Below are 20,042 nucleotides of genomic sequence, written 5' to 3' on the forward strand. Positions count from 1 at the left end.
TTTATTTACTAAGCTGACCAATTCAGGTGCAGTTTATATAAAGTTCTAATCTTTATTTATGGTAACCCTACCAAGAATTTAACTGTTACAGCACCTGTCTCGTTACAACCTTAACATTAATAAACACATTGCATGTTTTCCACACACGCATTGCTGCCCGTTTATAGTGGCGGAGTTGTTTTGCTACTAGTTAATGGTGTCAACTGAAATTCCTGATGTTTCCTGTTTCCCCAGATACATATATATTTTATTTCATGATTATTTTCTGAGGAGGAAGTTACATCCACTAGTGGCATATGGAGAGTTGAGCACTTATCCTATCAAATGAAAGAGAAAAAAAAGTAAAAATTTGTTTCGAAATTAAAAGAAACAAAGTTTTGATTTGCATATCATTTGACCCTTTGAGAAACTATATGCCGCAGCCATCACCGATGATGATGCGTGACATCAATGGTTCAAAGCAGTCGTTGCAGATGGCCAAGTAAAAAAGGAAAGCATTACCACAAAACATTCCCATAATTATCTAGAAACTCCCGGATTTTCCCTAGTTAATTCGCGGTCGTGTCAAACCCTGCCATTCTCCCCGTTTCCCGGTTGATAAGACATACTACAGCTCTGCTGCCTTGCGAAAAACTGTCAACCATTTTCAATTGAGAAAAGCATGATTTAAGGTAACCTTGAAACACGAGTCACTGTTAACAGGTTCGATACTCTCAATCATCAACAAATTCCCAGCAGGTGATATTTTTGACCTAAATGTTAAGAATCCATAGTTATTTATTTTCCATTTTCTTTAATGTTGTGAAAAATGAATCAATAGATGCTTGCACAACAATGTTTGTTGCTACTGATAGTGTGAATGAATACTGTACTGAGTTCTGTGTTCTCTTTTAACAATTTTCAAATAATGAATTGAAAATAGACTTAAGTTATATTTTATTTAAACTACTTTCCCCAAGTACTAAAAAATTAATTATTATATGAAAACTGATTCTTTTGCTTGCCAAGATATGATGATTACATTGTGCGAATAAATATGATACCAATCACAACATGCAGTTAGCAGCTTTTTCAGGGTAACTAACAATTTTTACTACAAACTAGGACAAAATTCTGAGGACTGTATATCTCATGGACTAAAATTCCTGCAAAAAAAAATTCAATTGTGATTTTAATGCTTATTCTTGCAGAAGACACAGAAATATCCATGAGAAATACAAACGTTTCCTGTGTCACATTATACAGAAACTAACAGTCAACAGAAGTGAGTTAGTTAATGCAATTGTTAAGTTACTGCATGATGTGACATCATGAAGTTGTGATTCTTTCTGCACAGCACTTATCATATAACTTCATAATATGTAACATACTTCTTTTATTTTACTTTTCAAAACGATACACAAATAACGTGTGCAAGACAATTTTTACAGAAGTCTAACATCGCAACCAAAGAGAATTACAATTCAGGGTGTCTATTAAAACTGCCAAATCAAAAATCATTTTATCATCATTCAATTCCTTTTTTTGTAGACGAAAACAAACTGTGATAAATAAAGAAATAAAAGTTGATGGTAAATTGAAATGATTCACAAAAATTAAATTAATAATCATACTTCAAACGTGTACAACAGAGTACAAACAGAAATTTCGATATGAAACACGTCAAATTTCTACCTGAGAACTGAAACTGAATCATTGAAATTAGTAGTTGTTTTTCAACCAAAAAATATTTTTTTTTGTATTTGAACAAAGAAGTTTTGAGTACGTACTTATTTTAACATTTTTATTTATTACCATAGAAGCTTAGGCACACTGACGCTATCCATCCCGCAAACTACATAAGACTGTCACGACCCGAGTGTTGTGCGTGGAAGAATCACCGCTGCCTCCCCAGAGGCCCCGGTGGGTGAAAGGGTCGGCTACTCACGTCGACGCGTCGCCGGCAGCGTTGGTCTTCTCGTTGGACGCGGCCTTGGCGTCGTAGCTGAGCGTGTTGCGGCGACCCACCGAGCCGCCCGGCGTCAGGGCCCGGTTGCCCGACATCGTGTTGGACTTGGCGACCCGCGGCTTGCCCGCGCCCGGGCTGGCGCTGCTGCCAACACCTGCACACCGGGTCACCGTCCGTGCCAACCCCCCTCCTGACCAGTTCCCTGCTAGTACCACGTTTCCACACTCAAACTAAAATATAATTTCGCCCTTCATTTAATCGCATGATTTCATTCTTAGCAAGCTATTACTAAAACTTACCTTTTTATTTTTGTATTTTAATGTTATTTATACCCAACTGTAACTGGTAGTAACGGTAAGAATCTTGTCGTACCAACCCCTCCTGACAAGTTCCCTACTACCACGTTCTCACACCCAACTAGAAAATAATTTTGCCCTTCATTTAATTGCATGATTTTATTCTTAGCAAGCTATTACTAAAACATACCTTTTTATTTTTTGTATTTTAACGTTATATAATCTAACTGGTAGTAACTGTAAGAATCATGTTGTACTATGAAAATATATTCTAAAGAGTAAGAATTATTTCAAAGTAAAGTTAATTCTTACGCCAAATGAATACTACACAACATACCGTAACAATAGAAAATAAAATGCTGTGCAACAGAAATTCACCGATCCAAAGAGCTGATCTGCACACTAACTTCTTTTAAATGGTCAGTGGCCATCAAAACAAATTTCAGTCACTGTCATACTTTTGCACAAATGGTTATGTACATTGCTGATTGGTGTAAACAAACTTTGCTGTATCAATATTTTTGACTGCAACTACTTCACTACACGCCCCAAGAATTTTTTTTATCAGGTGCATACCTGCCAACTTTGGCCAGTCCAAAAGAGGGAGGTTTTTTAGTGTAGTAAATAATTGTTCCCCCAGTAAAGTGGGGGGGGTCCGGGGGCTCTCCCCCGGGAAAATTTTGTTTTGAAGACGCAAAATAGTGCTTTTAAGCATATTCCTAAGTAAAAATTATAAAAAACAGCTGGTTGAAATTGTAATATTTTTATTGGGCTTGTTGCTATATTTAAGAATTGTCTGCACGTGCCTACTGTGGAGAGTTAAAAAGAGAAAGATTTTCCCATTTACAAAATATAGGGTAGACAGGGCCACAAAAAGAGGGCATAGTACGTGCACACCATATAAAAACAAATTTAAAATTTACTCATATTTAACATGAGTTAATTCTAGATTGTTAAATTTTTTTCCCCAATTTTCAATCAACATCTTTAAGTTTCTTGATATTTACTATGCCTAAATAAGTCCTATGTCATTATCAATATATTATATAAATTTACCACTTTACAAAATGCAGCATGTTCACCTTTCCTCGATTGCAGAATGCACGGAAATTCGTAACTAAATGTCTTCTTGTACACAGCAAGATACTTCACTGTAGGCTTACTTAGCGCCATTTACATTAAATCCCTATTGCGGAGTAGACCTACAACTAAACAAAAATACTCATCACGCAACTGCTTCACAAAATAATATTTTTATGACATACACCGTTGAATAAATTCAAAGACTATAATGCTAACTCTACACTTCGTCTGTGAGCACAGACGCAGACAAAGGCGAATTTGTTCGGGCACAAACTAACAATTCACACATAGGCGGCTTACACACCGAAGCGAATTTGGGCACGAATGTAAACAGTGGTATCATAAACTCATTAATTCAGTCCGTCTTTATTTCAAACCACCACCAAAAACACAGTTTTCAATGTTGACAATACACGCCATCTTGGAAAACAAATGAAACCTTTTTCTGGTTGGCTAACAAACACCAATGACGAACGTGTACCAAAACAGCTCCCATAATTATCGTAAATAACTACGTTTCTTTCTACGCTTAACCAAGAGTTTTAGCTGACAATTGTGGCCATTGAGGCTATTAAAATAACCACACGTTATGGTACGAACCGTAGTTACTAAACGCTTGTACGTAAAAATGGTACAAACATATTAATACTATAAATTTACGGCATTAAAAACTTCAAGAGAAACAGAACCAAAAAGCGGGAGATTTGAATGACAAATCGGGAGGGCGGGAGAAAGGTTATAAAATTGGGAGTCTCCCGCCTAAAGCGGGAGGGTTGGCAGGTATGCAGGTGTCTACAAATGCCTGGTAAACCAATTCCAGGTATTTTTCATGGCCTAGAAATTAAATTTTCTTAAAACTTTTAATACATCTTAGGCTTCAAATGTTTTAAAGCTTTGCAACAAATGCAAAGCTTCCAATCAGAAACGAAACTTTGTATCACAATCAAAGCTTCAAATGAAATTAATAGCACAATTTATGATGAAGTCAAATGGAATATTAAAAAGAACTTTGACCTATTCTCCTAGTCAAAGCTTCGCACACGTATATTATTTAGTGACTTTCATGACCAGCGCTCATAATTCCTAACATTTTCTTGATATCTGTGACTTATAGGTACTAGGCCTATGTGAATATTAGTTTTTTTAGTTCTACTGTATCACATTGTGTAAGATCAACTCTTAGTCTTGATTTGTATGCCGCTGAAAATATTATGATTAGTTCTCTTAATGCCCATCTCAATGGAGTGTTTGTGTTTTGTGATGTTGTAGTCCATGGTTGTTATGATGTTTGTTTATTTTTCCCCACTTGTGATGCTTATGATGAAAAGAATACAAATAATATTTTGTTTTCATAGCATATAGGAAGAGTTATAAAGTATACTGGATGCAATCGGCCAACCAAAATCGTGCTTAGCGAAAACGGAAATGTATCTATTTCAAATCACAACGATTCTATAAAATGGCAAACAATAAATGGGAGATTAAAAAAGGTTTTAGAAGTGAAATAACTTAAATAATGCTCATATGAATGTTGTATATGAAAAAATTTAGTGTAAAAATAAAATTAGGTTATCTATAACTTAAAAAATATTACTGAACATTTATTTCATATGTAATAAATATTACTGTGAATTAAATTTATACATGTTAAAAAAAAATGTATAAATGTACTAAAATAATAAGTTTAAAATGCCTTACAGCACTGTCATGCATTAATTTCAAAAAGGAGAATAAAATTTAAAAGTTTCATGTAACTCAAGACGAAAAATAAACTTTGATAGTGTGACATGATTTGAAAACTATTTGAGGTTATCCGTCCAAATTTACCGTCAAATACTGGAGAATATTTTTTTTGACAGTGTGGCATGGCCTTGCAAAGGCAGAGTGCACATAATACAAGCTGCTATACTAGTCGCAACCAGGGGGGGGGGGGGGGGTGGGGGGGGGGGGAGACGACACACGTCTCCCCCAATAATAAAAGTCTTCAATTTTGTCCCCTCCAATAATATATTTAGTTTCGTAGTTTCTCTTGATATTTAAATTAATGATTTTGTGTGGATACAGCACCAGCAGATATGTTAACTGTGTTTTTAAAAATTTGTTCTCTGAAAATATTTCTTATAAAAAATAAACTATATAGTGCAACCAACTATAATTAGAATATTTAGGAAAGAAAAATGCCTAAAAACCACCTTTTTGCACCTTCAAACCCCAAATTTTCCCGGCGGAGGACCCCCGGACCCCCCCGCTCTTTTTCCACAGGGGATGGATATTCTTCCTCAAACAACTAAATCAATTGAAGTCCCCCCCAAAAAATATATATCCTTGCGACGCCCATGCTAACGCAACACTCACTCGTATCAAGTATGGGAATGTTGGCAGCGTTCTTCGCGGTGGCAGGCCGCACACCCGCCACTGCCGAGTTGATGCTGATCCTGGCAGTGTTCTCCTTGATGGTGGCAGCATCAACGGTGTTTTGCCGTTTGAAATTGCTCGCTGGCGTGTGGTTGTGGTTCGTGGCATTCGGAGTGCCCGACGGTACTCCTAAAACAACACATTCTAACATGTAGAAACATACATTCACACAGGTCTTTAAAATACGCAAATCTGTAATTACTAACAAAAATAATTAATTAAAATTAAAAACCTACTGCAGTTAACAAAGTCTTTAATCCAGCACATTCAACCATTCCCATGCAAAGTTAATGATTTTGGCAGAATATTTAACATCTATTTAGTTCTAACAGGAAAACCAAAACAAATTAATAGAAAGTAGACCACATTATGTTAGGCAGGACCTCGAGTTTGTCTGGCACTAGTAATTATTACCTGATGTACATGTCCTTATATTATTAATAATTTATAATTGATACACTTTATACTTGTTGGTTAGAATAGTATAAGTTGTCCGAGCAAACTCAGTGGTGGCAACGTGATTTAGTTCCTCGAAACTCCGTAGCGAGAGGGGTGACCGCTGGCGTCAGAGGGGAAATTACGTGATATCAAGAGACTAATGGACTTAAAGAGGGGAAGACGGCTAAATGGGTTTCAGTATGCACGTGACGACTGAGCGGGGTAGTTGGCAAAGCTCGTTGAGAGTGCTATCCAATGCGGGCGATAGACGGGAGATGGTCGAGTGGACTCGCGAGTACTAAGAGCAAGTGTGCCGAGTAACTGATGAGCGCCCAGCGGTTTAATGGTCACATCGACAGAGATGACAACAGTGTAAAACACAACCCTTATGTGGCTCGTACAGTGTACGAAATATCGAAGAGGATTCGGAGACCATTCCAGGGCATCGCTCGTATGGCGCAAGAAAAGTCTTAGAGGATAAATTCCAAGGCATCGTGCAGCTGGCAGCTCCTGAAGCTGACGATGAAGGCCCGATGGTATTGCTGAGGTTCACACGGCTCACGAACCGGCTGGTATGGTACACTACGCGGCACCAAGTGAGTGTCCTTCTACTTCTTGGATCACATTCTTCCCCAATCCACACTTGAAGAGACAAGATACAATATTGCACGTCAATGCAAACATCAAATTTGTGCATGGACTAAGAAACCATTGTACAGGACGGACAGTACAGGACAGACAGAAGTACTGGATGATCAAAACTTTGTGTGTCGCTAGCAATCTAAGACTTGGAATAACTGTTAGTAATGACTTCTCACCTGTGTTTCATAACTAAAGTTAATAATAAGTGGTTTCAGTACGGGGATTAAAAATCCAAGTTTCAACGTCCATGATTAAGATCCCTTATTCGAACAACAATCATTACAATAAAGTGAATCGTAAAGTACTAGAAAAAACAGAAACATTACTAAAACAGACATCAAAGATAATAAACTCTGAGCAAACTAAAAAATACAGTGCAGAAATGCTACCTGGCATCATCTGCCTGAAAAATGCTGAACACAAGCAGCTTGACTGGTGTCGGATTAAAGACTTTTCGCTGTAACAAGAATTAAAATTACATCTGAAGAAAAATGAATAAACAAATCATAAATTAAACAATATCTAAAATGGCAAATAAACTTTAATAAGAACAGTTTATTTCATACCATACCACAACCTTTGATTTCATTATAATACTTCTGAATAAAACAAAAGTACCTAGAATAATTTGAAAAGATTAAAATATAAATTTTGAAGCCAAGAAGGTTATGTTTAGCATTACCAAATTAACATATTCTTTATTAATAACAAGAATTTACATAGTGTGTCATTCAACTGTTAATTTAAAATCACAGGACTAGTGTCAACACCATTGAAAGAAGAGATAAAAAAATGGAACTAATAGTATAATATGATTAAAAACTTTATAAACTGACTAGTAAAAAACATTTGTAAAAACTTTACATGTTTTTAAGGTACAGCAAAAGAGTACTAAATATTTGAAGAAAAGCCTAAGACGGAAAATCAAAATTTAACCATTGGGCATTATTTACAATAATTTTACCACAAATAGTTTTAGAATAAATAAATAATCTAATACAAAATGAGTTGTCAAAATTAAAGTCAGTAATGGATAGCATTAAGTATGTGGAGATTTTTAAAATTATGTACCAAAAACACCCAAGTCAAATCATATCCAATAAAATCCACCATATTTTCCAGCATATAAAAAGATAATTTTATGCAAGACTGAAGATTTCAAAGCTGCTACTTTCCTTGCATGAAAGAATGACAGCCATCTTATGTGATGATACTTGACACACAGCGTAGAGTCAGTATAACAGGTGGAACATATGCTGCTGTCATCATTTAACTTATATAAAGGAACAAATTTATTTTCAAATTTTAGTTTTAGTTTCAGATACTTGTATTCTGTCCCATTTTGTAGGCTGGAAACTATAGTAAATAAAATCAGTAATTTTCCCATGCAATTCTAATCCTTGAATTAACTACGTGCTTGCAGCTATCAGATGCTGTTCTTTTAAGTTTCTCGTACACTAATTACCCAAAGTAATAAACATTCAGAATCCGTAATACAATTATTATAGACCAACTAAAAAACATACTCGAAAAAAAAATTAATGAAAAAGATGAAAAATGAGCATGAGGACAAAACTTCATGAAACCTTAATTAGTAATCAAGTTGACATAGCATTGTCAAGATTTAATTAATATGCAGCAACATTTCTGAAATTGTGGCTACCAATAAAGAGATCTTAAGAAACTGAAGTCAAAACTATTGTACATCAACCTGCAAAGGTACCCAGGAGGCCAGATGGAAAGAACATGATTAGACAGATGGCAAAAAGCTATCTTCCAAGACAAGGTTGAGGACACCATAAATGGATACAGGTAACCAGCAATTTCAAAGGACGGACGATCAAGGCGTGAATGAGTTTAGAGGGAGAGGAGGGGGAGATAGAGGGAGAGAGGAGAGGAAGGAGAGGGGGTAAGGGGGAGAGAGTAAGGGGGAGAGAGAGTAAGGGGGAGAGAGGGTAAGGGGGAGAGAGGGTAAGGGGGAGAGAGGGTAAGGGGGAGAGAGGGTAAGGGGGAGAGAAGGTAAGGGGGAGATAGGGTAAGGGGGAGATAGGGTAAGGGGGAGATAGGAGGGGAGATAGGAGGTTTTTTTTTTTTCCTAACCTAAGTTAAAACTAAGTGTGATTTTAAATTTAACAAATTTAAACCTCTGAATACAAAACTGCAATAAATTTTGTCCATTTCAATTATTAAGGTGCATATACATTGTGCTTACACATCTGTAGCACAAAGATTTTGGTTGTGTGTACTCAAATATTACATTGATATATTGCCACGTTCTGAGTGAAAGACTCTCCAACTGTGCAATATGGCTATCAAGCGAGCAGATTAGAGAAGGAAAAAAAAAAAAAAAAAAAAAAAAGCATTTAGCAAACAGCAAAAAAAAAAAAAAACACTATTAATCATTATTTACAGTTTACAAGAAAATTAAATTTTTTTACAAATTAAATATTTTATGGATTAGTCAGGTAAATACCTAGATTCCATTACGACCTTTCTTACAGGGATCATAATTGTCAATTTGTATACTGAGAGTCAGAACATTGAATTTAAATATTTATTGTGTCGTTGCATGAGTAGAATGGTTTCACCAACAGTTTTGTCACTGTAATTTAAAAGCCTGTTAATTTGAAAATATATTTTACATTCGTTTTTGCAGACATTTACAGATATTTTAACTATCTATACTTTACTAAGAACACTTCAGAATAAATCATCTGTTTCAATCAAACACACTAAGTTACTATGATATAACACTACAGTAGAACCTCGATGATACGTTCCCGTTTCATACATTTTCCCGTGTCATACACCGATTAATTTCGGTCCCGCCGAAAGTACTATATTTACAATGGTTTACTTTCCTGGAACATACACTTATAAAACCATTAATTTCCCGTTTCATACGTTTTTACGAAGCGGAAAAGTCCTAAAATTCACAATTTTTTTTATATTCCTCCTTATAAACTCCGTTTTAATGCTTTTATTTTGAAAAACGATCATTGTTTACATTTGCAAACGTAAGAAAATAACTTTATCGCACCATAGATTTGGATAGTATCAGGAAGACTGTGCACTTCGATAGTAGCATCTATGGCCAGCACCAGGCGAGAATAGTGGCGCAAACAAGAAATGATCATGAAAATGGTGCACGTGCTTTACCAAGGCACGGATCTCATATTTTGTGCAGTCATTTATCTTTGAACTGAATATACCCGTTTGTTATTGTTTTTTTACAATTGGATTGTTTTGTATTTTACGTTTCTCAAGTTAAAATTTTATTGAAAATTGTTCTGTTGCATAAAGTTGTTTGTAAAATGTAATAAACAAGCAAAAATTTCAGATTTTTTTTACAATAGCCTAATTTTTTTAATTTCTAATTTAGGCTTGGTGATTTTTCCCCCCCTCCAAGAAAGGACTTCATAACATTTTTTAAGGCCACTGATTCTCATGTCAGCTTTACTTGATTATGGACTGTATTTTACATTTCTGGTGGTTTTATTATATGTATAATATAATGATGAATTCATATCTTTCATTAATATAATGCAATTATTTACACATATGTATTTATGTTTAATCTGGCATTGTGCTGGTATGCTAGATTGGAAAAAAATTTCATTATTGCCATTCCCTTTTCATACACTTTCCCGCATCATACACCATTTTTGTGCCCTCCGTTGAAAAGTGTATGACAGGGGTTCTACTGTATTTTAATTAATTTATACACACATGCTTTTACAAAACTGCAATACACCTTCACATTAAATACAGGAAAATAAATCATAAAGCTGTTTGAACTACCACCAACAAACTAAACAACAGAAAACATAAAAATAACAACTATCAATTTACAATAAAATAATGTTCAAAAACTTAAAATTAATAAATAGATAAAATGCAAGTAAAAAAAAAACGTTTAAAATTATTAGAGGATTTATTACAGCCTATTTGGCACTGAAATACAATTTAATGTGGGAGTTACAACTTAAGCTTAAAAACATTTGTACGTTATCTACAACAGCAATGCCGGACCAACGTTCTTGCAGCAATACTGTGCATTTCAGCCATTACATCATGCTGATTACAAATACAGTGAAACCTCGATTCTACGTACACTCACGGTTCTCCAAAATTTGTCCTTACGACCGAGTTGTACGTACGAACCAGCGAGGCCAAATTACGTCCATTTGTGGCAATTCATATCAACTTAAATGGGCGTAAAAAGGGTGTGGAGTTTACTGGCAGTAAATGCATATTATACAAAAATGAATGAATATGTAATTCACTCACCTTAGTCACACTAGATTGTCTGCTGAAAAATCCTGTAAGTGAGACTAATTAACAAAAAAAAAAAATAATGTAAAATGTATGAAGACAAAATTATTTTTTTAAGATATTTCTATTTACGTTCTGTGTCAAAGGACATAAGGAAGACGTATGTTAACATTTAAAAGAAATTTCAAAACAGTGCCAACACAAAAATTCAAGTTTTTGTTGCTATGGAGTGTGAATTTATACAAATGTATCGGGGTTGCCAGTAAACTCCGTAAATATGGACTCCAAACATCAAAACTATTTAAGGCCCTAACTAAAGCATGTTTGTAAACCCGTCAAGGATGCAAACTTAATTATTGATCATCAGGGGGCAAATATCTGTAGGGACCCCAAAATTGGCCCGCATGATATTGTTTTATCATTCCCATTTCACAGTTTACAATTTCGCCAGTGCAAACGGGACCCCTTAGAGAGAAGCATTTTGATTCCAGGGTAGGACCTAGCTTTCTAGGCCCCTTTGGGATCCACCCCGATGTTCACAGCACATTAAAAGATGCATTATAGGAGTAAAAAAATTTTTTTTTCACTGTATCGGTGGTTCATCATGATTTGCGATTCTCCTAGATACGTACAGCAAACAAACGTGTGACGCTTACAGACAGACCTACGCGCCCACAAGAAAACCAGTTTTCCTAGTGACCTGTAGTGAAAAGAACCTTGGTCCAGCCTCCTCAATGCAAAGCGACGAGGTACCCATGCCAGGGGCGTAACCAGGGGAGGGGGGGGGGGGTTTAGGGGTTCACACCCCCCCCCCCCCCCCAGCACCAAATCTTTTATTTATTTCCTATTCATCACTCAAACAAATTTCATATTAAAATTAATAAAAATTTTACCATTACAATATTTTAATTTAAGTACCGAAAACTGCTAAAATAGCACTATTTTACACCTTAAAATCCAAATTTTCCCGGGGGAGGACCCCCGGACCACCCCCGCTTTAATACGGGTGGAAGGGGGGCCCAGGCTTCTTAACACCCCCCATACACAAATCCTGGCTACGCCACTGACCCATGCACAAACAGCTGCAGGCAGTACACGGCAGGCAGGGTTGCGGAAGGAAGGAAGGGAGAGAGAGAGAGGGGGGGAGGGGAGAGAGAGGGGGGAGGGGAAAAAGAAGAGCAGCCCACCCCCTGCTGCTGCTGTGCCTTGCTGTTGCTGTCGGGACTCACGCAAGGTTTCGCCCCCCGAGGACGCTCGCCGGCTGGGCTTGGCGTTGGTCGCGGAGATGGAGCGGTGGACCCCTCTGTGGCCGTGCGAGGGCGACTGGGCGCTGCCGGAAGTCGCGGCCGGCGGGATGTTGCGCAGCGACAACGAGCTGCCCGACCTCGAGCCGTCGCTCTCCGGCTGCAACACACGCCACGCCCCGCCCCTCCAGACACCGAGCCGTCGCACCTCTCGGCGCAGTCACTTCCCTACAAGAACACCTCACATCGTAGTACATCGACGGCTTAGAATGAAAACCCCTGTATCTCAATTTTTTTGGACGAAAATACGTTTTTTTTTTTTTTTTTTTATGTTTTTGGCTGGAAAACCTAGTATCCAGGGCCGGCGCATCCATACAGGCGAACTAGGCAACCGCCTAGGGTGCCAAGTAGCCGGGGGGCGGCGCAGCATGACACACAACAGCTGATATAATATGTTTAACGATTATTGAAACTCCATGAAAATGGATTTTTTTAAACAGTTTGGAATGTTTATATTGATATAAGTAATTATTTAAAGTCCACGGTGACCTGTTTATGAATTTTAATAGTAATAAGTAAAAAAGTAAAAAAAAAACACAAGCCTGCTTACATTTGATTGTTGACAAAATCTTAGGATTACGTGATGTATTTTGAGGCAAGGAAAATTTTTTTTGGGGTGTCTGGGTGGGAGGGAAGGGGGTCCGACATTATGGTTTTTCGCCTAGGGCGCCAATTTACATTGCACCGGCCCTGCTTGTATCTCACAAAATGTTTGGCTGAAAGAAATAAAATGTGCATCCTACTGCTTTCTATCACATAAAAGATTTAATTGTACAACCATTAATTGAGGAGGGAGGAAGGGGGGGGGGGGGGCCGCGAAAGAAACTGTTTTTTTTGTCTCTGCTGTAACATTTGCATTTTATGAGATACAAGGTTTTCATTCTAAGCCATCAATATTGTCTTTCACGGTGGCTAGCAAAACCAGAGTGTACAGTGAAAGGTCTTCAACCCGAACTTCTATGGTTCAGCAGATTCAGTTATCACACACCAAACAAGCTGCTCACATCCGGATTTTCTCGCATAAATTCCGACTATGGACCTTTACAACCACAACCAGGTCGCGTTACTTAGTTCCCTTCAGATTTCATTTCAGTAAGTTTTCAGTTTTCTGGCGAGTTACAACTCACTATTTTTTTTTGCGATTCCCGTTAAACTATGCCGACGCTCAACAATCTGGAAAAATTAACTAATTCGGAGATGGACGTTGTTCCTTAATCAAAGACCATTCACCATGCAAGTCCCTGAATCAGTTTGACACACAGTTGTTGTGCTGTGCAAGTTCTGCGGTTGCACGGCCCAATGTTGCACTGCATTAATTTTCAAATCTTCCAAATGTGCACCTCAACTCTGGCAAATTTAGGTGCATACAAAATGCAACATCAGATCTAACTCCCATGTATTATTGCATAATCATTGCACATTTTATACTAAAATCAAGTTTGAAATGTAGGGGTGCGATTTTTATGCGAAACAAGCATTTTTTCTGAGGTAAAGTTATTCATAAAAAAACCTATTAATGGAGAGTATGTAAATTTAAAAATAAGAGTATACAAAATCACACAAAACAATTTAAATTAATAAGTCATACCACAAAAACATTTTGTTCAACTTTAAATAGAAAAATGAAAACGTGAGCCGGAACTAATGTATAACTATCATAGTACAGACCATGAGATAGTGTGTGCTCTCAAATGTAGTTAACTAGACAGAATGCACGCGTTGCATGCAATCAGCGAGCTACCGATATGGGACCATGTGCGCGCGCTCTAGACGGGAATCAACATAACCAAACAATAATGACACCAACTAGCGCTGGCTTTTTTTGATTAGCAGTACACAGCGGCGAAACAGACATACAGATAAAGGTCATAACGTTTAAAAAGTCTTTAAAAGAAAGTTTATACATCAGACAACTTTGTAATTCTGTTAATTAAATAAATAAGCTGTAATATCTTAATAAATATTAGATTTCAACTTTAAAATACAATGTTTTATCTGTGGAAACTACCTACACAAAGCACTCAGAATCTAACAAAATTCAGAATCTCAAAATTTTTACCCCCTAAAATAACAGTGCGACGATAATGCAATAAAACACTGTATCTATCTTCCATACTTTTATAAATACAACTCTAGCTATTTCATGTGCTGCTAGTTTATGGTATGCACATTTGGATCTAATTTAAATAAACTTTGTTTTTTTTTTAAACTATATTTAGTAAATTTCTCTTATTTTTTTTTTTAGTTTGTGTATATGTTGCCCATCAAAAAATAATTTTTGTATACCACAAGAGCAAGTTTTTGATTTGTTTCATGATAAATGGGCGTTGTGTTGTTAACCTCCGGGGTGTAGATGTATGGCAAAATAGCATTATTTACATGGGATTTTACTCATATTCCCAAGAGTCATTTATAAGAGATCTGTCAGAAATATTGATAGGTGAACAAAAACACTGTCTTGAGAAATATTCAGACAAATTACAGATGCAAATTTAAATTGTAATCAAACACTATGGTGAGAGATTTAACAGTAAAACATGCCAGTCACTTAACTAATTTGTTCTTCTGAATTTTACATAGGTACACTTTCATACAAAATGTATGCTGAATGGAACATATTCATTGAATTTAATAAATGAAAGATGTTTTTTAAGATCTGAGTTAATTTTAGTTAAAATGCTGATTAATTTAAAAAAATCTGTGTGTCATTTTGGTGCTTTAAGGTATATTAACTCGCATCTCTGTGTTTAAAGGTGTATTGACTAATTTTGCATGTTATTTCTATTTTATCGCAACTTGACATGGTGTTGTTGCTATCCATGCCTGATAGTTTTGAACCATTTCGGCATCTGCCTGAAGTAATTTCAGGAAACTACGGAAAACCTCACAATGGCCAGACATGGATTCGAACCAAGTCCTTTGGATTATGATTAGAGTGTCTTACAGATGCACTCCTCGCTCCATACTTGCAGCATGGTGGTCCAATACTTACTTCAACACATCAGAGAGCGACAGAGGAAGGTGGGAAATTAAAACGGTGAGACAGAGAGGCAGAGCATATTACTTACATCCGAAGATTTTCTTCCGAGCAAGAGGTATGTGGCAAACACGTCGTCATACTTTGCGTTCGCCAGACTGTCTTCTATTTCACTCCTATTGTAGCCCATGCTGACTAGAGCTTCTGGAAAAAGTGACAATAAGCACAATGAAGGGTTTGGAAAATAACACCAACACGACACCAAGCAGAACTACAGCTTGCTGTTGCTGCAACGTGTAACATGCAGAGGAAAAAAAAAAAAATAGAAAAGAAAAAAAAGCAGACACACAGCCAAGATTTAATTTTTACGAGAAGATTTTCTAATGTCTGCCCACTTAATAGTTTTTTTTTTTAAGAAATTTTATTTATACGATACAAAAACAAATTACAAAAAGAGCTTTTTAGTGCAACTACATTCCTGACAAATAGAATGACCATTGAAATCAACAGTTTGGCCAATCCCAGTTCAAAATTTAATTTAGCCAATTCCAGCTAAACCAAAATTGTTAAGGAAAATAAGATCTGTGAAACTGAAAAACTAACAAGGAGGAAGCGATAACTACGCTTAACTGTGCAAATGCACTGACAAATGTTAAGCTGCATCAAGCAAACAACTTCTGTTTTCTTATTCACTTATTTCTTAGGTCATTTTCTCTCCGACGTTTGTTTACAAAACTAGTTTTCTGCTAAAATGAGACGCAAACATGATGCAGCGTTCATGCTCACAAAAAGCGATATATTCCTAGCACGAAGAGGACTTCTTCGTCCCAACCTGTCACCTCAGAGCGATGAATACTACCCATTACTTTATTACATTTATCACAGTCATAGAAGAAATCTTTGTTTTGAAGAGGTTCTGGTTACAGTTAAAAAAAATTAACCTTCTGCAGTTGCATGTTCCAAGTTCAGGGGAAAAAAAAAATCTGCAGTCAGTTTCCAATCTTCAGATTTTTTTTAGCCTAAATCTAGCAACTATTATTAGCAAACAAATTTTTTAAGCCATTCAAACACATTACTGCTTTTAAAAGATGTTGCCCAACATGTTTAAAATATGAATGACAAAGAGTGACAACTTTATGTAAATGAAAGGAAAATGTTTCCAATTTGGCTAGCAATAAATGACAAATCATTTTCAGACTGCAATGATTGCCAATGGTGATTGAGCCGTTGGGATTGTATCGCAATGATGCTGAACGTCCAAAGCAAACAAAACCTGGAAATAGTTTTAGTTAAGACCACCCTGCATGTGGATTGTCTGTCTGCATAAGCATACTTCGAAAGCCACAGTAAAGTGCAAGCACTATATATATTAAATAAGGTGAGCAAATTTATAAGGGTGGCTGGTTCGTACCTATCCTCTTCAAATCCTTGTAGTCTGGTTCCGGCTCCACATATGGTTTCAGTTCGTCTTCTTCATACCCCATGTTCATCCATTTGTCCTTCATTATGTTCTGGAAAAAAACAAACAAATGTTTACTTTATTAGCTTATGTAGGCCTCGATAAAATATATTAAAAGACTACCTCATAAATGTTATAGTAAGACATTATCTACCTTGTTACAGTAGTACACTGTCTTTTAAGCGAGTATTTTGAATTTCATACTTACACTGGTCAAAAAACTAACAACCGTCCTTAAAAATAAAACCAAAATGTCCTACTGAGCCCCTGTTACAACCTTTTCAGTCTTGTTATCCCTATGACCTATCAGGGAATTTGATTTTACCATCTTTAAAATGTTATAGAAGAAAACACATGCATACAAATAACCTTTATTATTCAGAAAATTGAAAAAAAAATTATATATAAGTAATAACATTTTAAACTTACTTAATTAAATAATGACAGTTCATGTGAAGGTTGGAATTTTTTTTGCATTTGATAGGTTTTTTCACATTAGTTTTAGTTTCACTTAACGCACATCTCAAGTCATGTTCCACATTGAGACTGTTTCCTGTCTATGTTTTTACTGTTACTAAAGTTGAGAAACCACTCTCATCTCTACAAATTGGTGAAAGAGCCATTCTTTCGCTCTGCAAGCGAGAAAACAACAAAGCAGTACTCGTGCATGCACTTATCTAAAACTGTTTTGAGTTACTCTTCAACCAACATACTACAATGCTTACAGTTGATACCATTAAATTTTAAACCTGGGGACATTATTTCATGAACACACGCTGTATTTCGTACATCCAGGATATTTTGCAAGCACGTGATGTTTTCATCTGTAGATCGAGAGAGGCCCCTCCAGAGTATGTGTGTGTGTGTGTGTGTGTGTGTGTGTGTGTGTGTGTATCTCTCTGTGCGTGTGTGGTAAACTAAAATAGACGTAGTAAAAAATCATCTAAATTTTAAAATTTAAAAGAATTTAACCTAAGAAAATCGGTATTATAATGATTATAATACATATTCTCGTTCCAAATTTCAAATCGGCTTAATAGCACAGCGGAACAGCGCGCGCTTGTTAACCTCAGGGACGTGTTTCTGATTTTATTACCGGTAAACATTTTTTTTCCCAAACTTTTCTAATAACATTATAATATTATAATAATGTTGAATCAGCTCAATAAGACTGAGGTTTATTCGAAGAAAGTTTTTAGGGACTGATTTCAGCCGCTTCAGCAAAAGCAAATGTGCAAACATATACTTAGTGTTATAATAAGTGTTTTTAAAATGTTTCAATATAATATTTTAGCAAATGCCATCGAGGTATAACTTCTAACGTTATGGACAGTATATTAATAAGATTTCCTTGCCTCGAGGGAAGCTCGTTTCGCGGGATTCAGCACCAGGAACTTCTTGAGGAGGTTCTCGCAGTCCGTGGACATGTAGAAGGGTATCCGGTATTTGCCCCTCAGCACTCGCTCCCTCAGCTCCCGCAGCGTGGAGCCGTCGAAGGGGAGCGAGCCGCTGACCAGGGTGTACAGGATCACCCCCAGCGACCACACGTCCACCTCTGGGCCGTCGTACTTCTTCCCTGCAACAACGGTCCGGGCGGCATCACCGACAGTTCTCGTCACAGTACTCCCGAGTCAAGTCCACTATTACCACTAGGGGCGCAACAACTAAATTTCCAAAGGGGGGGGGGGGGAGGCAATATACCTTTTTATAAAGAATCATCGATCTCCCCTGCGGGGGGTCCGGGGGTCCTCCCCCGGGAAAATTTGTATTTCAGGTGGAAAATGGTGCTATTTAAGCAGTTTTATTATCTAAAAATTGATTACACAGCACTTTCTTTGCCCCCGTTTGCCCCCACTTCAAGGTTCAGTAGGGGGGGGGGGGGGGGGGCAAAATACCCTTTGCCCCCCCCCCTTGTTGTTGCGCCCCTGATTACCACAACCTTTGAATAAATCTCTACACACTAGCATTTTAGTGGTTCTCAAACTTATTTTGTTGTAAACTTCAATAACATTTTATACCTGCTCAGTGACCCGAACATCAATTCATGTGGAGTTAATGCATGATTATCATCGCATACATACTTTCCTGGATAAAATTATTTTTCCACACTAATCACCTAGCTCAAGTTACAAATAAACTCAACTGAACAGTAACTGAACCATCACTTTCACAGCAAAGATAATTCATCTGTGCGAACCTTGAAAGAGCTCGGGTGCCGCATACGGAGGACTCCCGCAGAACGTGTCGAGCTTGTTACCAGGCGTGAACTCGTTGCTGAACCCAAAATCCGCAATTTTGATGTTCATTTCGCTATCCAACAACAAATTTTCAGCCTGGAAAAAAAAAAAGATTCGCTTATCCTTTGTTGTAAAATGTGCATCAAACAAACTGTACAAATTGACAAAAACTTGACACACTACTTACTACAGACTGTTACCCATCCTAATTAAATACAGATGTCCTCACAGACACAGATCAAAAATATTTCTGAAATGTAAGATTGGTTCCATGTAGTTTTACTCCAAAAACATATTTAATAGAAATAATACTACAAATAAGTTAATTAAATATGATTACCTTTAGATCTCTGTGAATGATTTTCTTCTGATGACAATACTGAACAGCAGACACAATCTGAAACCAAAAATGATGGAATTTAAAATTTAAACACATAAAAAAGTTAATGCTTAAAAGTTAATTTAACTTTTCCAATTTCTTTAGTTATGCAATTCTCTAAAAAAAATCTAGGCACCCATTATTATATAAAAAGAAGTCAAACGTATTTAAAATGAAACAAAATATAAGCTTTGCAGGGTTAAAATTATGAAGTAGGATTTATTTAATTTTATAATTAATCCAACACAAAACTAAAATTATTACTAAAAAAATATTTTAAAAATGATTATCAAATATTGCAGTTATAGTCCTACAAGTAAATCTCTAAACAGAAAAGTTCTTTAGAAAACATGAATTAGTCGCACAACTTTACAAATTAGAGGCTAAAGAAATGTAGAGAAAATTGTAGCCTCCTGACTGTCTTCAGTGGGCATAAAAGAACTTAAAAAAGTCCAGTTTGTAAATTAATAATTTACTTTCAGTATTAAATCCTTTCAATTCCTTCACACAAATATAACAGGAATTGCAAATACTTGACATACCTTACAGTTACGAGATGAAAAATGAAATCGAAAAGATACAGAAAGCA

At 36.4% G+C, this 20,042-nt stretch overlaps 1 protein-coding gene across 11 annotated transcripts in view; it reads right to left on the reverse strand.

Moving 5' to 3' along the window:
- Window positions 1-20,042, reverse strand: part of LOC134539163 (serine/threonine-protein kinase MARK2) — a 282,821-nt gene that overhangs the window by 35,473 nt on the left and 227,306 nt on the right. For all 11 annotated transcript variants that reach the window (XM_063380927.1, XM_063380930.1, XM_063380934.1 and 8 more), the window contains 8 exons: window positions 19,415-19,471; window positions 19,035-19,170; window positions 18,193-18,413; window positions 16,790-16,889; window positions 15,470-15,582; window positions 12,327-12,501; window positions 5,683-5,871; window positions 1,928-2,102 (listed from right to left, as the gene is read on the reverse strand). In XM_063380927.1, the coding sequence (XP_063236997.1) occupies window positions 1,928-2,102; window positions 5,683-5,871; window positions 12,327-12,501; window positions 15,470-15,582; window positions 16,790-16,889; window positions 18,193-18,413; window positions 19,035-19,170; window positions 19,415-19,471 (1,166 nt within the window). The remainder of the gene's footprint in view (window positions 1-1,927; window positions 2,103-5,682; window positions 5,872-12,326; window positions 12,502-15,469; window positions 15,583-16,789; window positions 16,890-18,192; window positions 18,414-19,034; window positions 19,171-19,414; window positions 19,472-20,042) is intronic.

The sequence above is a fragment of the Bacillus rossius genome, chromosome 14, assembly GCF_032445375.1.
Source record: "Bacillus rossius redtenbacheri isolate Brsri chromosome 14, Brsri_v3, whole genome shotgun sequence".
Taxonomy (NCBI): Eukaryota; Metazoa; Arthropoda; class Insecta; order Phasmatodea; family Bacillidae; genus Bacillus; species Bacillus rossius.